The sequence below is a fragment of the Salvia hispanica genome, chromosome 3 (assembly GCF_029641045.1).
Source record: "Salvia hispanica isolate PSC_SH4W2 chromosome 3, Shi_PSC_v1, whole genome shotgun sequence".
Classification (NCBI taxonomy): Eukaryota; Viridiplantae; Streptophyta; class Magnoliopsida; order Lamiales; family Lamiaceae; genus Salvia; species Salvia hispanica.
The window spans coordinates 34,488,516-34,510,644 of record NC_142694.1 but is presented as its reverse complement, the minus strand read 5'-3'; the positions used below and the strand labels follow the sequence as shown (position 1 = coordinate 34,510,644).

The 22,129-nt window shown below is 38.4% G+C and overlaps 5 protein-coding genes across 7 annotated transcripts; 3 read left to right on the top strand and 2 right to left on the bottom strand.

The window, feature by feature from the left end:
• Positions 1 to 196: 196 nt before the first annotated feature.
• Positions 197 to 3,996, bottom strand: LOC125211215 (uncharacterized). Of its 2 annotated transcripts, none has more exons than XM_048110934.2 (7): positions 3,795 to 3,996; positions 2,394 to 2,934; positions 2,202 to 2,312; positions 1,975 to 2,097; positions 1,536 to 1,712; positions 1,005 to 1,448; positions 197 to 917 (listed from the first exon to the last, which is right to left on the bottom strand). In XM_048110934.2, exons 1-7 carry the CDS (start codon positions 3,906 to 3,908, stop codon positions 430 to 432), a joined length of 1,998 nt encoding a protein of 665 aa, XP_047966891.1. In that variant the 5' UTR covers positions 3,909 to 3,996; the 3' UTR covers positions 197 to 429. The 2 variants fall into 2 exon arrangements, with proteins under 2 accessions (XP_047966891.1, XP_088923268.1); XM_089067142.1 differs by having other exon boundaries at positions 1,975 to 2,110; positions 2,203 to 2,312.
• A 2,286-nt stretch (positions 3,997 to 6,282) lies between these two features.
• On the top strand, positions 6,283 to 8,761 carry LOC125210701 (cell division cycle 20.2, cofactor of APC complex-like). The gene is made up of 4 exons (XM_048110275.2): positions 6,283 to 6,647; positions 7,208 to 7,471; positions 7,556 to 7,825; positions 7,896 to 8,761. The coding sequence occupies exons 1-4, from the start codon at positions 6,546 to 6,548 to the stop codon at positions 8,616 to 8,618; spliced, it is 1,359 nt and encodes a 452-aa protein (XP_047966232.1). The 5' UTR covers positions 6,283 to 6,545; the 3' UTR covers positions 8,619 to 8,761.
• A 489-nt stretch (positions 8,762 to 9,250) lies between these two features.
• Positions 9,251 to 11,229, top strand: LOC125210965 (large ribosomal subunit protein eL13z-like). Of its 2 annotated transcripts, none has more exons than XM_048110619.2 (5): positions 9,251 to 9,339; positions 9,919 to 10,041; positions 10,185 to 10,318; positions 10,539 to 10,697; positions 10,791 to 11,229. In XM_048110619.2, the coding sequence occupies exons 2-5, from the start codon at positions 9,936 to 9,938 to the stop codon at positions 11,010 to 11,012; spliced, it is 621 nt and encodes a 206-aa protein (XP_047966576.1). In that variant the 5' UTR covers positions 9,251 to 9,339; positions 9,919 to 9,935; the 3' UTR covers positions 11,013 to 11,229. The 2 variants fall into 2 exon arrangements, with proteins under 2 accessions (XP_047966576.1, XP_047966575.1); XM_048110618.2 differs by having other exon boundaries at positions 9,253 to 9,339; positions 9,929 to 10,041.
• Positions 11,230 to 14,779: 3,550 nt separating this feature from the next.
• Positions 14,780 to 18,267, top strand: LOC125213774 (aluminum-activated malate transporter 4-like). Its single transcript, XM_048114506.2, has 6 exons — positions 14,780 to 15,294; positions 15,803 to 15,940; positions 16,213 to 16,476; positions 16,551 to 16,687; positions 16,914 to 17,060; positions 17,387 to 18,267. Exons 1-6 carry the CDS (start codon positions 14,940 to 14,942, stop codon positions 18,098 to 18,100), a joined length of 1,755 nt encoding a protein of 584 aa, XP_047970463.1. The 5' UTR covers positions 14,780 to 14,939; the 3' UTR covers positions 18,101 to 18,267.
• A 188-nt stretch (positions 18,268 to 18,455) lies between these two features.
• Positions 18,456 to 20,856, bottom strand: LOC125213778 (replicase polyprotein 1ab protein). Its single transcript, XM_048114511.2, has 4 exons — positions 20,439 to 20,856; positions 20,261 to 20,314; positions 19,520 to 19,645; positions 18,456 to 18,900 (listed from the first exon to the last, which is right to left on the bottom strand). The coding sequence occupies exons 1-4, from the start codon at positions 20,814 to 20,816 to the stop codon at positions 18,715 to 18,717; spliced, it is 744 nt and encodes a 247-aa protein (XP_047970468.1). The 5' UTR covers positions 20,817 to 20,856; the 3' UTR covers positions 18,456 to 18,714.
• Positions 20,857 to 22,129: the final 1,273 nt, after the last annotated feature.

Here is a 22,129-nt window from a genome sequence, read left to right as displayed (position 1 = left end):
TACATTTCATACGAGAGATAGAATGTTAACTCATAATCAAATTTTTGAGCAAGTGTACAAAACTAATTTTAGACTTTAGTCTATTACATTAGTTAACATAGAATCATTAGAATTGACCAAAAAATACTATTAAATCACAAAAAAAATGTTAAATTTGGACCTTAAACTTGTACTATCATGTATTATGATAATGGTATTTAGTAAAATAACGCCTCAACTTCCATCATTTCACTCTTCCAAATATCAAAAACTTGTTGCCTCACACAAGAACTACAACAGTAGAGTATTACAGATTGATGAAATATCAAAACTCTCAACTCAAATACATCACTTCTCTTCTTCTATCCTCACAACTCCATCAAAAAAACTCTCTTCATCAATGGTGCACGCACAGTGCACGCACAGTGCACGCACTATAACTTGGTTATTTCACTTTCCATTCCCACCGATCAATGTGTTCTCAGGCAGCTCTTGCAAAGCTGATCTCTGGCTCACCTCGTTGCCACCACTCTTGCTCGATCTTTTACTCGAGATCTGTAGCTTCTCCTTCAACATCTTGGAGAGCTTCCTCAAGCTCTCCTCTTCAAAACGACGCTGTTTGTCTTTCCCTGCCTTGATCGCATCATCTTCCGCGATCACCAATTCGGTCCCGTTATTAGCCTTATTCGTTTCTACTGGATCTTCTTGGACAGCAACAGTTTCTTCAACCTCCATGGTTTCTGTTTCCGCCTTCTTGAGCTCCATTTCTTCACTTTCTTCGACTTGAACAGTTTCAGTTTCAGTCTTCTTCGTCTCTTCATGAATACCAAAATCAACTTCGTGTTCCAGTCTCATCTCTGTGAGTTTTCCTAATGTCACATTCAAGTCATGATCATCTTCACACTCTACCTCAACCTCATCATCATCAGACACAACCACTGCAAAATCAAAAGCTCAACATTATTATCTTAGAACCAAAAGGTGTTAAACTCATCATTATAACAACGTAAAGATCTTTATTATACCTTTGCTTTCAAACTCAGCAGCATCATCTTCAGATCCTGCATCTGTCTCATCATCATCTACTTCATCTTCAGATCCTGCATCGGTCTCATCATCATCTACTTCGTTCAAGTTCCCAACTGTGACTTCAGTTTCACATTTGCTTTCAAACTCAGCAGCCTCGTCTTCAGAACCTGCATCTATCTCAATATTATCTACTTCTTTTGAGTTCTCAACTGTGAATTCAGTTTCACATTTGCTTTCAAACTCAGCAGCATCATCTTCAGATCCTGCATTGGTTTCAATATAATCTTCTTTTGAGTTCTCAACTGTGACTTCAGTTTCACATTTGCTTTCAAACTCCACAGCCTCGTCTTTAGATCCTGCATCGGTCTCAATATCTTCAACTTGTTTTGAGTTCTCAACTGTGACTTCTTCAGTTTCACATTTGGGGGCATCGACACAACCTGTATCAGATTTTTGATTTAAATAAATTGAAATTCAATTCAGCCAAATAGCCAATTGAAAGAAGCACAAATCAAATCAAAACATACCTTCACTTTGTTGAACTTCCAATTCTGTGTCTTCATCAGCAGGATATTCTGTGTTATCACATATCTCTTCATTATGTTCTACTTCCACTGCAAAATCAGTGCCCTTTTCTACTTCTCCCATGGTTATATCCTTTTCAGAATTTTCTTTATCCTCCATATTTTCAACTGCATCAGCACCTGAAAGTTTACGGCTTAGATAATTAATCAGTGCACAAACAACAAACAAACAAACAAATGAAACACCCCCTCTCTGTCCGGCAATATTAGTCCATATTTGCCATTTCAAACGCTAATAGAAGTCGTTTTTCACTCATAATTTATTATAAAGTGAGACTCACATTCAACTAACTTTTTCAACCTACATTTTAAAACTCTTGATGGAAAAAATGGCACTCGTAATCGTGGATGGAGGGAGTAACTGAAAAGAAAGAAAATGTACCAGTAATTCCTGACAGTTCATTTTGGTCTTCTTTCAGATTCACCTTCTGATCTTCACAATCTTCAGCAGATAATTCATCATTGGAAAGCTCAGACTTTTCTTTATCCTCGTCCGTATTTTTAACTGAATCAGCACCCGAGAAATTACACCATAATAATTCACCATTCCACAGCAAACAAACATATGAAATAAACAATCAAAAACAAAGAATCAGAAAAGAAATATACCAGTAATTCCTGATAGTTCTTTCTGATCCACCTCCTTATCTTCACAATCTTTAGAGCATAATTCATTACTGGAAAGCTCAGATTTTTCTTTATCCTCCTCCACATTTTCAACTGAAAAGTTACAGCTTGATCATTAATCATTGCAAACAAACATGCAATAAATAAAAACAAAGAATCAGAACAGAAATATACCAGTAACTCCTGACACTTCTTTCTGATTCACCTCCTGGTCTTCACAATCTTTAGCAAACAATTCCTCATTAGAAAGCTCAGTTTCTCCACTCAACATTGGCATACTTTTCACTGCCAACCTGGTTGATCGTCGCGTGCTGTATACCTTCTTCTCCGTTTCCTCGGCCCTTCTTCTCCGGCTAGTAGCCCCCACTGCAGCAGGGGTCATCAAAGCATCCTTCTTCTGTTCCACGCATTTCTCCAACTGCGAATCCAGTTCAAGACACGTTGGGGCAATCTGGACCCTCCTTCGACTAGCCTGTGCTGCCACTGCCGGAGTTTCCATTGCATCGGCCTGCGCTTTGACGGCAGTTTTCCGGGTAGTGCGCCGAGCCGTGGTCATTAACACAGGTTCAGCGTTGGAGACATTTCTCTGGCGTGTGCTCCGGCCACCGGTTGGAGGAACATATGGAGATGTTACCTCCAAGCTGTCTTGTAGCTCCATGGATGACTGTGTGCTTTCTGATTGAGATGTCTGCATAAAATCCTCAATTCCTTCAACCTGTAAATCAAAATCAGAATAATTTCTTGAGCAACAAAGTGGATACTGAATAACAGCAGAATAAAGCAACACCATAGCTAGTTAAGTTTCTCAAATTCGATTAGATCTCATAATCACCAAATAAAATATTCTATAAGTATGCAGCTCCTTGGGGGCGCAGATTCAGCAGAATAAAATTTCTGAATTCAGATTAGATATTCTAATCAATTTTCATCTCGACTTTTAAATGTTAAAAAATCAATTAAAACTAAAATATGCAGGTCTTTGACATTGAATTAGGTGTGCGAAGAAGTTCACCAGAATGAGCTCATATTCCCCCAAATTTGGTACTACTATTCTAAGTTAAAAATTATTAGACCATCTCGCACACATGTAAATTGAATAACAGAGCAAACAGATAAAATCAGCCAATCGAACAATGAACTAGTGAAAGGAGCATGATTGCAGCTGGTTATATTCATTCAGCACAGATCCTTATCTCTCTACCAATGAAATTATTGAGAAACGAAAAAAATCTAAAAATTCAGGAAATGAGCTCACGATCTGGAGAGCTTTGAGAGCGTCTACCCAATCAAACAACAAATAGCTGATTAACTGGAGCGAAACGAAAATCATTTCAGCTAGATCTGTTTCATACAGCCTCGATCCTAAATCTCTACCAATGAGCTAATTGAAATAACGAGATTAAAATCCACAAATTCTGGAAATTAGGTCACGTGAGCAGGAGCGCTTTGAGAGCGTCACATCATTTATCAGCGAATCAATTAACTAGAGTGAAACGAACATGATTGCAGCTAGATATGTACATCTAGCATTGAAAAAACGAAATTAAAATCGAAAAATTGAGGAAATGAGCTTACGATCTGGAGAGCAGTGAGAGCGTCGGCCATGGCAGCATTGGTCATGTTGGCTGGGATTTTATTCCTCTTGCAGAACGCCTGCAGCTCTCTCCTTGTAAGGCTGTGGAAATCCATTGCTTCGAAGAGTAAGAATTACGATTAACGTATTCTCCTTGAGCAGCTAGGTTGGACTGTGGATGAAGGCGCGGCAATGAATGAGAAAAGGAGAAAGGAGCGTTGGTATATATAGTGTGCGGTGGCCGGTGGGGTAGTGAAATGTAGGGTTGAAAGTTGGAAACCCTTGTCGAAAATGACCGTTGAAAGTTTGAAATTTGAATTTTGTGGGAGAGAGTATAATAATTTGTGAATTAATTGACAATGTCATTCCTTTGATTCTTTGAATGCGCATCAGTGTCATAATCTCTCTAATTACTAATCTCTTTAATTAATTAACAATGCCATTCTTAATAAATTGTGAATTACTACTAATTAACAATGTCCTTCCTCCTTCCTATGGATTAATTGTATTAGGGATTAGTTTAATAGATTATGATAAGCTATAAAATATTATGATAAATTATTTTAAAAATAGAAAAATAAAAATAAACAATAATTTCTGTGAGTGTTTTGGATATTTTATGTTATAAATTGAAAGATGATTAAATAATTACTCGAGAGGTAATTAGAGTAATATATATCTGATTCATCACAATGTCGTCTTTCGTAATAATTTTAAAATTAATTAGATTATTTAATTTTTGTGTTTAGAGTAATTGATTATGGTGCGGGATAAATTGAACGATTATGACAAAAAATGCTAATAAATTGGAACTGAACTGGTGTGGTTGTCACTTGTCAATGAGTATTAATCGATGGAAACCGAATTAGATGGAGTATTAAATTTGACCAATATATATTTATTTCTCTAATTTCACTATACTCCCCTATGATATTTATTCTCGGTAATAATATACATTAGATATAATATGCTATGACATTTAATAGTAATATTTTACTGTACTACATACTTATTTATCCTCTCGAAGTACAAAGTACTATTATTGCAATTTGTATTCAATAAAGCATTGACAACACTATATAACTTTAAAAGACTGTTAAAATTTAACAATAAACACGACAGTGCAATTTTGCATCGCCATCGCACTTGTAATAATAATATATTTCATCCGTCTCTCACCCATTTATCCATTTTCGTCCGCCCCACAAAATTTGTCTCATTTCACTTTTTACAATTTTTGATAATGGATCTTATATTCTACTAACTCATTCCTACTCACATTTTATTTATTATAAAACTAATATATAAAAGTATGACTCATATCCCACTAACTTTTTCAACTGACTTTTCATTACATTTCTTAAAACCCGTGCCGGATTAAAGTGAGACAATATTTGAAAGATAAGGGAGTATTATATTATTATATACATAATGAGTAACCTTCTCTAATGGTAGCGGGTCCACGATGACGTATTCAAAATTTCCAATTTAACTCATATACACATAGATTGTGATATTCTAAGATCCTAATTGTCTAATTCATACTCCATCCTAATGGTATATTAATGGTATAATAATATGCATGTTGGATTTGACACATATTTTAATATACAATTAGTAAAATAAGAGAGATAAAAAAAATATTATTAATAAAAAATGAGTCTCATCTTATTAGAAAGAAATTATTTTCTAAAATTAGAAAATGCATATTCGTGTGGGGATAAATAGAGTAGTATACAAACACATCAATAGACTACAAAATGCAAAATGTTAATACATCGAGTTACTATACAAATAAAAACAGCAAAATTTAACAATAACATAACTGTATCCTCTAATACTATTTAAAACTAAAGAAAGAATAACCAAATTTTCCCAAGCTCTAGGTTATGTTTGGTTGACAGTAAAGTTGACAAGGAATTCTTAAGGTGTAAAGTATTATTTTTTTATTTGATTATAGGAAGCAAGCAATTTGTGAAGTTGTACACTATAGGTGTTCGGGTTATTTTCGGGTGTGAGCACCCGGTTCACCACCCCTACAATGTACAACTCGATCTTTTTCTTTATGCGAAGAACACAAAATCCTACGGCAACACGACAATCAGCCTGAATTTGCAACATCGAATTTGGACGGACACCACCAACCTAAGTCCTTGTTAGAATGACAACTTATCCTATACTAGTTCAACACCTTCTCCAAAATAATTGTGCCGTGAATACTAGATTACTTTTAACTTGTGTATCGCAATTTATTAAATTTTCCTTTTTTTTTGTTTAAATTTGGATTAATTATATTAACTGAGCTCGAGTATAATCAAACGATTCTTGATTAGAAGCGATAATCAAGTAAAGTCTAAATCGGAATTCGATTATAATCAATATTATTAACCAATAACGTTTAACGATTAGAATGATTTGCAGATGGGCAATTTCGTCAAGTCAATTCCAACGGCTCTATTTTGCTCCACAACTAAGCCGTTAGCGGCTTTCCATTTACAGAACTCCCGCAAAACCCTAATTACAAATTTTGTTCCAGTATATAAACCCCTCGATTCAACAAGTTTTTTCCCACCAACAACAATTCAATCGTAAAAACTCGCTCGCATTCTGTCTCTGATTATTATTCTCACACTAATTTGATCCTATTTTGAACTGTTTTACACTGATTAATTCTTCTGCAGGCTCCGATTGATATTTTGTATACATACACGCCTTATATTTGCATATTCTGCTATTGTTTTTTGTGCTAACATATGGAAACAGGAAATATGAACTCATCTTCCACACCAAACAAGACCAAGTCTCAGCTCCCGCTGCAAGAGAAGCTCATCCAACGAAGAAATTCCAAGGAGAATGTATGCTATTTCCCCCTAAATTGCCTCTGACTTTTTGCATCTGCTAATTTGTAGTCATTTTTTTTATCTTTTGTGTTTGGTTGATTAAACCTTTTTTGGGAATTCCAATGTAGATCCACAAATAACTTGATTTATTGGCTGCATAATATCTGCTTGTAGTCCAATTTGTGCTGAATTAGGCAATTTTTGGGGATTCCAGTATGAATGCACTAATAACTTGATTGGTTGATTGCATAATTCATGAATGTATAATTGCTGCTGGAGTTTAGAAGTGCTTGGTTGATCTTGATTTGAGCTGTATTAGGAAGTTTTGGGGGATTCCAATAAAAGATTCACTAATAACTTGATAGTTTTTCTACTAGAGTTTAAAATAGAAGTGTTTGATTGATCTTGAATTGGTGCTGAGTTAGGCAGTTTTTGGGGGGATTCTGTTATGGATCCACTAATAACTGTTGATTGCATAATTTCTGCTGTCGTTTAGAAGTGTCTTGGTTGAGCTTGAATTTGTACTGAATTAGTCAGTTTTGTGCATGTTGTAATGGCTTCTTCCTGTTCTGCAGTTGGATCGCTTCATCCCAAATAGGTCGGCAATGGATTTCGACTACGCTAATTACATGCTTACAGGTAAGGAAAACCCATCCACCAGCTCTTCTCCATCTAGAGAAGCGTACAGGAAGCAGCTTGCAGAAACCTTCAACATGAACAGAACTCGAATCCTGGCTTTCAAGAACAAACCACCAACCCCGGTAGAGGCAATCCCCAGCGATTTCTCATCTGCGGCTCACCAAGTCAAATCTGCCAAACCACATCGTCACATTCCCCAGGTCCGTGCTGATGAAGAGCATCTTGTCCATGGAATTTCGAGTACTACTAGGTTATCTAACTTTGTGTATTGTGTGTTTGTGCAGACTTCTGAGAGGACACTAGATGCCCCTGATATTGTGGATGATTACTATTTGAATCTATTGGACTGGGGCAGCAGCAACGTTCTTTCCATCGCTCTTGGGCACACTGTTTATCTGTGGGATGCTTCTGATGGGGCTACCTCCGAACTTGTTACCATCGATGATGACTGTGGCCCGGTTACCAGTGTCAAATGGGCTCCTGATGGAAGGCATATTGCTGTTGGTCTCAACAACTCGGAAGTTCAGCTTTGGGATTCCACCTCTAACAGACTGGTGAGTGCTTGTGAGTATATTTGATTGGTTATCTTTCAAGAAATCGAAAACTCACTCTGTTTCGTTACAGCTGAGGACCTTGAAAGGAGGGCACAGATCGCGAGTTGGTGCTATGGACTGGAACAATCACATCCTAACAACTGGAGGTCAGGACGGTCAGATCTTCAACAATGATGTGAGAGTGAGGTCTCACATTGTTGAAACCTACACCGGACACGACCAAGAAGTTTGTGGGCTTAAGTGGTCGGCATCCGGGCAGCAGTTGGCTAGTGGTGGAAACGACAACGTCCTCCAAATCTGGGACAGATCCATGGCAGCATCGAATGCTCCTACTCAGTGGCTTCACAGGCTCGAGGAGCATACCGCTGCTGTCAAAGCACTCGCGTGGTGTCCCTTCCAGAGCAATCTACTAGCCTCGGGCGGAGGCGCTGGAGATAGGTGCATCAAGTTCTGGAACACGCACACCGGCTCGTGCTTGAACTCAGTGGACACCGGCTCACAAGTCTGCTCTCTTCTGTGGAACAAAAACGAGCGCGAGCTGCTGAGTTCACACGGTTTCACACACAATCAGCTCACTCTCTGGAAGTACCCATCAATGGTGAAGATGGCTGAGCTCACGGGGCATACCTCCCGAGTTCTTTACATGGCTCAGAGCCCGGATGGGTGCACGGTTGCATCTGCAGCAGGAGACGAGACTCTTCGATTTTGGAATGTCTTCGGGACACCCGAAGTTGCTAAGCCTGCACCAAAGACAAAGTCAGAGCCATTCGCTCACTTGAACCGCATCAGATGATGATCATTGTTGAGACAATACCTTTATACATATATGTACATATCTGTTGTAAAAGATTGTAAATTATATTATTGGATGAATCACAAACTTTACTACAAAACTTTCAAGAATATATGGAAACTGACGTCTGTTTATTTCGAAAACTATTCTTGCTATTTTTCTTTCATACTGTTTTGGGGATCAGTATTTTGATTATAATTTTAAGTTGAATCTCTTTCTCCATCTTCCTTTTTTTTTCCTTCTAGTTTTCTTAGTTTAAGTTGAGATCTCGCCATATTTTCACTATTATTTGCCGAGGCCAAGCGGGTAGAGGAGATCTCGCCATATTTTCACTATTATTTTCACTATTATAAAGCCCTTACAAATTATCTAAATTACTCAAAAACCTACTTTTAAACAAAATTTAGAAATCTCAGCTCTTATCAATAAATATTTCTGTGCCCTCACTCCAACTTTATGTCGATTCTCAATCTAAAACACTAATATCCGATCTCAAATCCGAATGTTCACCCGAACCAAAAAAAAGTGAACCAAAAATAAGAATGTGACTGTTAATCGGCCCAAATAAAAAATATTAAGTCCATTTGTTAAATATCATTGGGCCTTCTCAAAAGCCCACCAATTCGGCCCAATAGTTTACGATGTAGGGTTTTGTTTACATTATCACCTCAGTCGCCATTTTAACCTACAAGCAGAGCTCCACCCCTTCCCCTTCGCCGCAGTAAGTCCAATTTGTCATCTTAGCTGTTGCATTTATTTGTGCACATGTTTCCGCTGAATCTAGTGGGATGAAATGCCCAAATTCCAGATTAATGTGTAAATTGCTCTATATTTAGGGTTTAGGGTTGTATGTCGGGCTTGAATTTGGAATGATTTGTTCTCTGTGTTTATGTTTTGAGGGTTTGTAGCCAATTTGAAGGCGATCTGTTGCCGTGCCATTTCATGTTTCTGAAAGAGCGTTTTCTGATAAATTGTTATTGATTGTTCATTGCCTGATTTATGCTTAATTTTGGAATTAGGTTTGCACCAAAAATTTTATTTTGATAATCTTTTATATGTGATACGAATCCTACTTGGTAGTGCTTTGCTTTAATTACCTGAAGATCACTCTTTGCTAAGAATGTTACGGATTTGTGTTTTGATGATTTTGTTTCATTACATACTTAGTGTTACTGGATTAATTCTATATCATTGAAATCATTAGCTAATTAATGTTGAGACTTGGGAGCAGAAATTATTTTATTCTTATAATCTTCTTTTGAGTTTTGATTAATCTCTAAGACAGTGGTTTTAATCTAAGTTTGCTTTAGGTAAATCATGAAGCATAACAATGTCATCCCAAATGGGCACTTTAAGAAGCACTGGCAAAACTATGTGAAAACATGGTTTAACCAGCCTGCCCGAAAGGCCAGGAGAAGAACCGGTAAACATTCCATCTTGCCGTGTCATCATTCTTTTTTAATCAACTGATTTGGCAAATCTGTTCGTTACAGTATTTATTTGACTGATCCATGCTGTCGTCTTGTATCATATGCTTGGCTCTTGACTGATATGTTTCGTTTTCAGCACGACAAGTGAAAGCTGTTAAGATCTTCCCCAGACCTACTGCTGGACCTCTTCGTCCCGTTGTCCGCGGGCAGACTCTGAAGTACAACATGAAAGTCAGAGCTGGCAGAGGATTCTCTCTTGAGGAGCTTAAGGTGAACTCTCCGTAGCTCGATTCTCTTATCTAATTAACTCTGTTTGATAATATGCTCTGCGTATTTGTTATCAGATCAGGATTTGAGCATGTATTCATTTTAATAATTTACCAAAATGTGTTTAATTCTATCACTCTAACAAGATTTCCAGTTGCATTCATAGTAATGAGATTGGCCTTTTTAGTTTTCTAAATTTGCTATTGCTATATTTATCAAACAGGCTGCTGGCATCCCTAAGAAACTCGCACCAACTGTTGGCATCTCTGTTGATCACCGACGTAGAAACAGTTCATTGGAGGGCTTCCAAACTAATGTCCAGAGACTGAAGACATTTAAGGCCAAGCTCGTTGTCTTCCCAAGACGCGTTCGCAAATTTAAGGTAAAATTAGCCCTTGAATAGTTGAATGAATATGAGCCTTTTGTCGTCCCTAGCATTTGCATTCTGTCTCAATCACACAATTTCCTCTTTCAGGCGGGCGACTCTACTCCCGAGGAGCTGGCTACAGCCACTCAAGTTTCTGGAGCTTACTTGCCTATTGTTAGCGAGAAGCCGGCTATGGATCTTGTTAAGGTCACGGAAGAGATGAAATCGTTCAGGGCGTACGACAAGCTGCGTCTCGAGAGGACTAATGCCCGCCATGTCGGTGTTAGGGCCAAGAGGGCGGCCGAGGCCGAGAAGGAAGAGAAGAAGTAAATCACACATAAGAGTGAGAGTTCACAGGCAAACAAATTGTTGGATTTGCATTTTTGCTTATATTTATTACTATATCTTTGAAATTTTTCTGCATTTTGACACTATCAAGCTTTACTTTTTGACACAACGTGTAGGCATGTCTCTGTTTTCTTACTATTTTAGAATATGTAGTTATTATTATAATTATAATTATTAATATTATTGTCATATTATTTTATGTGGTTGTCATGTTTATGATTTGTCTATGATTAGAACAAATGTGGCCAACTAATTATTACTAATATTGCAGGCTTAACTTGACAATTTTGCTGTCTATATTAGTCATTAGACGTGCCTAGTTGAAACTTTAAAATAATTTGGTAAAGGCTGACACCTTTTAAGTAGCTGTGACTTTCAATTAAAAAATATTTCGGAATATTGGCTGTTTTTATGATTTTATAAAGTTGCGTGACGTCTTTAATTAACAGTTTCTAGTTCAGTGAGATTTTTCGTCATTTGATTATTCAAAAAATTGGGTTAATGATATAAAATGTCAATGAATTGCTGTCATGTTTTTGACCAACTTAAATCTGTATGATGTCTTTTTCCAACATATCTCTATGATGGACATAGATAGTAAATGTATTGAACATAAATAGTACTGTGTGTAAGATATTGTTATATTTTATTATTTAATTTTCAAAAGTAATAAAGGCATTTTTATATTTAATGTATTTTAGTCACTAAACTATTCTTAAATGTACAATACCATATAGATATATATTAAACATTTTATTTGGTAGTAATATTTCATGAATAATAGGAGTATTAAAGAAATAAATACAGCACGAATCAGATAATTGAGAAAAATTAAACTTGTGATTTAACATTCCGTTTTCAACTGACTAAATTTTACTCCGTATAAGTTAAACGACTATTATATGTTCATTTAATCTCTTTTACATGAATGAAGTATTATAAATTTTTATATATAATTCCAAAGACATATAATCTCAGTTGAAATTTAGTGTAGCATGTGATGTAACAAAAAACCAAATTTGTAAAAAGAGAATAGTATTTTATATATAAAGGTATGTTAAACGTGAAAATTTATTCTACACTTGGATTCTCATCTTGTCATTAATATAATACTCTCCCCATCTGAAAATTATTAACAGTTTTATTATTTTAGGATGTCCATCAAAATCAGACCAAGTTTACAGATAGAAAGATTTCAACGAATACTAATCATACACGTCATTTTAAATATGGACCCTACAATCCACCATCACTCATTTCACTACCTTTTTTTCATTCATCTCTTTTACTTTATCAATTACTCCCTCCGTCTCAAATAATTCGACCCAGTATTCCATTTCGGGTCGTCCCATATAATTTGTCCCATTTCACTTTTACCACTTTTTGTAGTGGACCTCATATTCCACTAAGAGCACTCCCAATGGTCTCCCTTATTTCTCCCTAACTCCTGCCACATCAGCGCCACATCAGCACCAAAATTTATCCCCAGTTTTTAGCCAACTGCTCCAATGGTTTCTCCCTTATTTCTCCCTAACTCAACATTTCATTTTTACATCATCATTTTTAATATTATTTAATTTTCCCTACAAATGTGTTTAATAAATAGATTTATAAATGAACAATTCGTCGTTGTATTAATCATTGGAAAATATAATACAACGAGAGAAAAAAAACTACAAATAAAAAACCATAAAAAACAAGGATTTAAAAAACTAAGAGGGAGGAGCGTCCGGCGAGAGGCCCATCTTGATCTTCATATTTTGGATGGTCGACCAGAGGGACTGCTTCTCTTCTGGGGTTCCGCCGCCGGTGAAGTACAGCGTGTAAAACTGCGCCAGAGTGGCGGCATTGGAAGAGAACGTGGCTTGTTATAAGAACGGGGATTCCGACTGGGCATCTGACGATGTGCCCTTCCCCTTCCGCCTCCCCTTCGCCTTCTTCGCTCCCACAGGGCGCTCGTGCGGACCATCCTCAGACAAGTCGATGGGGATCGCGCTGCCCTCACTCTCCGCACCGCTAAGTCGCGAGCGCACCGATTTCCCGTGCAGCGCGCTGTGCATCCCCGTCCGGAATTTGGGGAGATCCTTCAGCGTCTCATAGATGTTCCAATACTTAAAGCCCTTCGTCAAGTACTTGCCACTATACCTCTGCATGGCCTCATCTCGGACCATGTGCTCGTTCTGGCCACTCGTCATGTTCGTCATCAAGTTAGAGTATATACCGTTGAAGTGGCCGCAGTCCCTCATGAGGCGCTCCCAATGCCGGCGGATCGCCTCGCTGCCATGGTCCTTCATCGAGGCAGTCTTGTTGGTCTTGTACTTCTCCGCAACCCGCTCCCAGAAAATGAGCTCAGTCTGGTAGTTGCTACGCTCCGAGTCTTGCGTCGTGTCCGCCCAGCAGTTGGCTATAAGCTCGGACTCTGCCAGAGTGTAAGTAGTCCTTGCCCGCTTCGGCTTCTCATCGGAAGCCGTATCAGTCGCAGCCGTCGACTCCGGCGACGACGCCTTCCCCTTCCTGCTCCTGGAAGGCGGGTCGGCGGGCGTTTCTTCCACCTCGTAGTCGTCCGTGCTGATTGTCGGATCCGTTGTGTACGTCGTGGCCTGAGATCCTTCGTCGTCTGGAGTGGCTCCAGGGGTGTCGAACAACGATGTGACTATCTGGGGGCGATACACATCGTCGGTTGGAGAGGGCATGCTGAGGGCAGACTGGAAGTACGGAGAAAGTCTGCGCACCGGAGGAGTCTGCAATGGGGACGGACCCTCATATGGATATTGGCCGGGAGGAGAACCCATCGACAACAACGAGGCCATCCACTGCTGATTTGCTTCATCAGTGGGGTTGGGATTTTGGGAACTCGACTCTTTGCCTTTACCTTTTCGAGATTTTTTCCTATTTGAACTCATAATTTTGAAGATTGAATATAGAAGATTGAGAAAATGAGATTGAAAATTGAGAAAATGAAGATTGTGTGTGATGAATGGAGGAGGAGGAGGAATTATATATAGGGAAAAAAATAGCCGTTGGGTATTAAAAAAAAAAAAAAAAAAAAAAACGCCGGAAAACGCCGGAAAACGCCGAACACGCCTACAGTGGCCGGCGTTCACTCGGCGTTAATTCGGCGTTTTTTCGGGGGCCGGCGTTTAATTCGGTAGAATTAACGCCGGACCGAATTAACGCCGGAAAAACGCCGAATTCACCCCATTGGTGGCGATTTCTCGGCGAAATCCGGCGATAAAACGCCGGATTTAACGCCGCCGGCCATTGGGAGTGTTCTAACTCATTCATACTCACATTTTATTATAAAACTAATACTTTAAAAGTATGACCCACATTCCACCAACTTTTTTAACTCACTTTCCATTAGATTTGTTAAAATCCGTGACGAGTCAAAGTGTCCCAAATTATCTGGGATGGAGAGAGTATATATTAAAACTCGTGTTATTTATAACATTGTGTCGTTGTCTATTTTTTTATGGAGGAGAGAGTAATATTTTAATTAGTTTACAAAGATCGACCCCATATCATATTTGGTAACACGACCGACCAGTTTTCAAGTTTTCGTATCCCTGTTATAACTCTGCTTTCTTATATAAATATAATCTATTTGTGACTCTATTAATTATTCAAATTTATTAATAAAACTTATGAATCTGAAAATAATACTAATCCAAGTACAATCCAGATAGATACTTAAGTTGACTCCCAATCCTTATAACATTGATTCCTTCTTTTATTAGTTACCCAAACTCAAAAGAATCATCACAACATTCATCTTCTCAAGCAAAAAAGCAAAAAGTTACAGCCCTCTCCCAACATCAAGATCCTCAGAATCCCAATTAAATAATCCACCACCCAAAAAGCTCAACAATAAAAAGGGGCACACCAAAAAAAAAAAAAAAAAAAAAAGACATGGCGAATTTGGGGTCTCTGCGGCAGAGCTTCGTGGAGAGAGGGAAAGAGCGGGTGGTGTCGCGGAAGTACTACTCGGAGGTGGAATCGGAGGGGTACTACGTGCGGCACGAGGGGTGCTTCCGAGTGATGGGGGAGAGGCTGTCGCGGTGGTGGAAGAGGCTGGAGGAGATTGCGGTGAGCGCGTATGAGATGGGGAGATCGGATCCCAGGAAGGCCATGTTTGCTGCTAAAATGGGCTGCGCTTTGTCTCTCGTTTCGCTGCTCATCTTTTTTAAAGAGCCCTCCACTTACATCACCAAGCATTCCATTTGGGCCATTCTTACTGTTGTGGTTGTCTTTGAGTTCAGCATAGGTCAGATTTCTTCATTTTTCTGTTGGATCTCTTTCCTAATTGATCACCAGATTTTATGTTTTGTGTGGATAAAGTAGGACACAGAATTAAGTAGTAGTCATCTTTGTTGGGATAAAGGGACTGCTTTTTTGTTTTCAGACTCACCAATTTGATCAGTTGTGATTTTGTTTTGTTTGTGTTCTATTTCTATGGTACCCATTCTTACTGTTGTAGTAGTTGTTTTCGAGTTCATCATAGGTAAAACTCAACAATTTTGATCACTTGTCAAGGGGTGTTATGATTTTGGTTGGTTTGTGTTCGATTGTTTTAACTGTCTTTGAGTGTAGCACAGGGGAAATTCTCAATTTTTATCACTTGACTTTGTTTGGATGTTTGATTTCTTTGGTAATTGGTAGAGTAGTGTGAAGCTTTGCACTAGACCTCTGCCAAATTTGAGCTGAATATGTTGATATGTATTTGTTCGTTTAGTTTGTCAATAGTAACGGATTGTGTGATTCTGATTCCGTAGGAGCTACTTTAAGCAAAGGGTTTAATCGAGCGTTGGGGACCCTCTCGGCTGGTGCACTATCTTTAGGGATTGCAGAATTGGCAAAGCTTGCTGGAGAATTTCATGAAGTCGTCGTTGTCATCAGTATTTTTATCGCAGGTCCGTTTCTTGAAAGATTAGTAATTTTTATGCACGAGTATTGTCAATTTGAACCTTCGATGATCAAACTACCTTTGAAAAGGTTAGATCTAATGAAAAGTAGCTGCAAATCTCTGTTTTTCGTGTCTGAAATTGACGATGATTGATGATTTATGCACAAGTATGGTCCGTTTGTGTCTTACATCAAACTAGTTCTGAGAAAGTTAGATCTGATGAAAAGAAGCTCTGTTTCTGTGTCTGAAATTGATGGTTTATGCGTGTGTGGACCTCAGGGTCCTTGTCTAGTTATCTGAAGCTGCACCCGGCCGTGAAGCAGTACGAATATGGATTCCGGGTCTTCATGCTGACATTCTGCATCGTGCTGGTGTCTGATTCGTCGGAGTTTCTTCAGACCGCTGTTTCCAGACTGGTGCTGATCGCAGTCGGTGCTGGTGTCTGCTTAGTCATGAATGTCTGCATTTTCCCCATTTGGTCCGGTGAGGATTTGCACAAGCTGGTCGTGAAGAACTTTAAAGGGGTTGCCACGTCTTTGGAAGGTGAAGATCGTCTCTTATGCAGAAGTCATCAGATTTAATCGTGTCTTACGTTGCGTTTGTTTGATTGTTTCTAGGTTGTATCAATATGTACTTGCAATGTGTCGAGTATGAAAGAATACCATCGAAGATCCTGATCTACCAAGCTTCTGATGATCCTCTTTACAAGGGATATCGAACTGCAGTGGAGTCCACGAGCCAAGAGGAGACCCTGGTACGCCTCTTGACCTTGTTCGAAAAATAAACACAAACATAATCTTGATAAACAACGAACCATAATCATATCCGCAATAGATAACAAGTTGGATTGCTGTGCTTGTGGATCTATGTAGTTTCCTTCAGGCTTCATAGTCCATAATCAACAATATTTCCTTTTACTCGATTCTCGGAGCGAGAATGTAGTTGGGGTGAGATGTTGATTGCAACTACCTGTTTTACAGATGAGCTTTGCTGTTTGGGAACCACCTCACGGCCGTTATAGGATGTTTAACTATCCTTGGGGCGAATATGTGAAGGTCAGTGGCGCTCTGAGGCACTGTGCGTTCATGGTGATGGCGATGCACGGGTGTATTCTTTCAGAAATACAGGTATTTTAGTTTGTAAGCCTTGAAATTGTTGTTTGTTTATATTTTTCAAATTTTTAAGTTCAGGTTGATGTAAGAGCATTTAGAGAAGCTGAGGCAAGAAAATGTTACACTTTAATCTTTTTGTTAGTTTCAGAATGTCTTAGTAGAACCAGTTGTTCCTGCTTCTACCACCCAATTGCGATAGGAATTTATTATCCCTAATGTATATGAGTATATCTAATGATGTGATGATTAAGGAATATATCTGAATTATTGATGCAAAATATAGCAAAAATAGCATTTTGCAGAATGTTATTTGCAATCATAATATTTTCTTTTATTTTCAGGCACCTTCTGAACTAAGGCAGGTTTTCAAGGATGTAATTCAGAGAGTTGGCACCGAAGGAGCCAAAGTTCTCACAATGCTTAGTGAAAAAGTCGAAAAGATGGAGAAACTAGACACGGAGGACCCTCTCGAAGCTATTCACGATGCTGCGGAGAATCTGCAGATGATGATCGACCAGAAATCGTACCTTTTGGTGAACGCGGAGAGCTGGGCGAGCGACAAACGTCCCGAAAATCTCGACCCAGAAAAGATCCGCGAAATGAAAGAGAATGAAAACAAGCCTTTCTTGATCAAGTCTCTCAGCTCAATCAACCAGCAGTCGACTCAGACACTTCGCAACTACGATGCATTTACTGCCCGAAGCATCAACAACTTCTCCCAATCCGAACTGGGTTCTGGAGAGGACGTCCTCAAGCAGCAGACCATGTGGCCTTCACGCCTCTCTCTGATCGGTGATTCCATCCTCAATGAGCGTGAGGTTCGCACATATGAAAGCGCGAGTGCATTGTCTCTCGCGAATTTCACCTCTTTGTTGATCGAGTTTGTTGCCAGGCTTCAGAACCTGGTTCACTCGTTCGAGGAACTCAGCGAGAAGGCTAAGTTCAGAGAGCCGGTTGAGATAACGGAAATGCAAACGAGCACCAGTTTCTGCTCCAGAGTGCTCGAATGCTTGTGCTGCTGCAGACAGACCAACGCAGTCCAAGCAGTTGTATGATGATCAGGTGATATGTTGTATTTCATTAACCAGAAACATTCAGATCATCACTATAGCAATTTTGTGAATTATGGACATAAAAGTTATAACAAAATGTAATTTTCACCCTTTTTTCAGCAACTTTTTATTGAATCAAGCAATGAGAATGGTGTCAGACTGTCAGATCATCACTATGTGTAACTAGACATGCTCAATGAAATAATAGTCACAGTTTGCAGGCGGGCATACCATCAACGCTCGCTAATATCTCAGTGCACGAAACATAGGGTACGATAGGCATGATAAATAACGAAGAAGCTGCCGGCTCAAGAAATAAAATAAAAATAAAATAAAATAAATAAGATAAATACTCCTATGAATAAAAGGTCATTCTTCGAAAAGGTCACACCAAAAATAGTGGAACTCAACTTATTTATGAACATTGCAAAAGTAGGAAACAAAGCTATATTTATAAGACTATAAAAGACTCCAACTTGAATAAAGATCAGGGTATGGGGAATGATTGTCACAAACTGTTATAAACGGAAATCATGCGTTCTCCTATGTTTCTATGAGAGAGAACAAATTCAAGAATATCCACATGAAGGGTGCTAGGCTAAACTCACAGCCCTGGCTCATTTCTCTTCGAATTCAACATCGATGATATCTGGTTGAGACTTTGATTTTGATGAGGAAGGGCCCTTACCGCCTCTTGAGAAGAAGTCACCTTGTGGTTGCCAGACAATATTTCCACAGCTAGCACATCGTACAGTTTGGCTTTTGTATCCGACAAATTGCTTCTTACAAGCTGGGCACTCACCCTGCCACAGAACAGACCAAGTGAAAAATTCATCTAAGGAAATAGTACAAAAAAAGTTTCAAAAAAATTTCTAAAGATTACAAAGGGAGATCACAAACCATAAGAGTGGAAGGCATTGCAAAACTTTCTATCACAAAAAAAATTAACTCACAAACTAGTAACAGATTTATGATCTAAAAAGAGAAGTAAACTTAGATGACTTGTAAACAAGAAGAAATTATCTAAACAATAGAGACTTCAACAATATACTCTTGCATCTTTTTTTTGTACCATAGCTTCTAGTATGTTCTATCTAGTGTTTGCCCATAGCTCCAATAAGCTATTAAGGAAGTTCCATAAATTCATTTACATGTACAATGTTTCGGTACTCAAATGTTAAAGACGGCATAATACAATACATCGAATTATGATTGAGGAACACAAAATGCGGAATCCCAGTCATCTAGGGTTGTCCAAGAAGGAAATAACAGTAACGCAGCTAACCTACCAAATTATGGTGAAGAAACATCTTATGAATGTGAAATATAAGTCATTCAAGGGTTTCCATGGATGAAAATAGCAAAGCTAATCTTTAAAATAAGGAAGTAAGAAACAAGGAAGTTAAAGAACAAAAGGTTTACCTTAATGACTAGATTATTTGCCACCGCCCCAATTAAGAGAGGACCAGCAAATGGAAGCACCCATGTAGCAAAAATCAGAATTCGGAATAGCCATCCCGACAAGGCAAACCATAGAAAGAAAAGTGTCTGCAAGGAGAAATTTTCACCAATCACAAATCAGAATGCATGTGTACACAAGCAAAGGACTTCATACATCTAATATCTCTCTCCTCTACATCCAGAAAGGCACGCACATATTGATTCTAATTAATCCGAACATATCCCTAAAACTCAAGCACACATCAATAATTCAGATCATGTATTTCATAAATAAAGTTTGCAACTCTTTTTATGAAAACGAAACTCGACTACGTGAGAAGTTCGGTCATTCAGATCATGTATTTTTAATAGGAAAAGTTTGCAACTTTTTTTTTTCCGAACGAAACTCGACTAAGTGAGAAGTAATGCAGTTTAGAAGCTACAAGTAACAAGACTGCTGTATACATAACATTAGACTCAGTAACAAACATGAGATAAAAACAATACTGGCTTTATCCATATGTGAAACTCCACCATCCTCAACATTATCCAACTTCATCAAATTATCCCAAGTTGCAAGCATAAATTAACTTCCTTAACTTCAAAATCAATATAAACTAAGCACTATATTTCATCTTTATTGTTCTACGCAGTTCGAATTCCAACCTTTTGGAACTTGAAATACATACATATACATAAAGTAACAATGTTAAAGATGCTTACAGCGAAACTTCTCCCCAATGGAGTATCGAGAAAATCATTGAGCTCCTTCCTGTACTGCAAAAAACGAACAGAAAACCGATATTACCGATTATAAACCTAATCTCATCGCAGAGCCCCAAATTCACCGAGGCACAATAAATTGCATCATATAAACAAACACTTGCAACAAATCACACACCCTCGGCAAATTCCTCCTAAAATCCAGCGAAAACGTCCGCCACCGCTGCGTGATTTCAAATTCACGATCGAGCTCGCGCGCTCGGTCGGCGGCGGCCTCCGCCACGGCGGATGCGCGCCTGGAGACGTCGTATCTCCGGTCTATCCGCTCCGCCGTCTTCCGCGTCTCGTAGACGAAGAGCTCGAAGCCGTCGTTGGCGCTCCTCCAAGCGTCGCGCCACAGCTCGCCGGACTGCACGCGCCTGGCGAATCCGTCGAAGTCGCTGCGCCGGAAGGCGCGTGTGCTGACGCGGTGGTGGATTGGATTGTTAGGGCGGTGGAGCGGGCGATTTTGGGGCTTCGCAGCCAGTAGAGGTTGCCATGGCAGGCTCGACGCCATGAATAAGCTGAGAATTAAGATTGTGAGCTGAGTTTTTTTTTTTTTTGGGTTTTTCATTTTCCCCTTTTTTGTGCTTCTTCTAGAAGGTTTTCGAATGTTGCGTTTTTGCCCCTTACCTTTGCAATATTAATTTTAGGGGCATTGGAGAATTTTGACAATTTAAATGTGGATTATGATTCAATTATTTTGAGAATTTAATCAAAGTTGCATCTATATGTTCTAAAGAATCTGTGTAAAAATAGATCATGAGGATTGACAAATGTGGCTCGCAAAACCTTATATATCATCCGCCTTCGCCAAACAATTTTATATGTTGATATACTGAGAAGAACACAAAATACACGTTTGAATTCAAGTATCACTATCCTCTAATCATTAATTAATAGTGCGAGAATATGTGTGTAAAACATAGAGTTGTGTGGATCCAAACCGTGTCATGTATTTATACATTTCCCATTTAAACATATAGAGCAATACCCACACTGAAAATATTAGTACTACTAAGCACCCCTTTGGTTAATCTAACTGCCAAGGGCAAGTTTTGATTAATCTTAATCTACAATGTAGTTTTGCTTTCTTCTTATATGCTTCACATTAGTTTTATTAAATATACTATATGGAGTATGTCCCTAAGACAGGAGTAGTCTTATTTAGCCATTTTGGTCTATTCCACAAAATCGTTTTACTTTTATTTTTGTAAAAAAATTTCATCACATTATACTACTTTTGTTGATGCGAGTTTCATTATCAACCAATATTATTTTTAATTATTTTTCTTCTTTTTTTTTAATCAAATTTTACTAATTTTCACATTACAACGTGCATCATTTCCAACATCTTTGTTTATAGGATATGAAGGGAATTTTTTTTTAAGAATTCCATGTAACACCATACATTCCCAACTAAATGATTCTTCCCACATCATCGTACGTCAGACAAGAAAATCATTTTATTCAAAATAGATAACTAATTATCTTTACTACACAATTATATAAATTGTGACTTTACAACTATAGAATCAATATAGCAATATAGGTCCTTCCCATAGCATCGTACATCGGACAAAAAACCTAAGATAGACTATTCATACTAGAAGTAAAAAATAGAGCAAAAATAACAAAGTCTTGCAAAAAAACACTAATTTCTGAACAGAACGCCGGGCCATGCGAAATTGGGCTTTGAAAACGCCCAGCCCGGCAAACTCTTTGGAATGCATCGCACAAAATGTCTTACCATGCGTTTTCACCCATCAAAACGTCTAGCCTCTGCAATTCAATCTTAAATGCGCGATTTTCATAAAATGACCATAATTT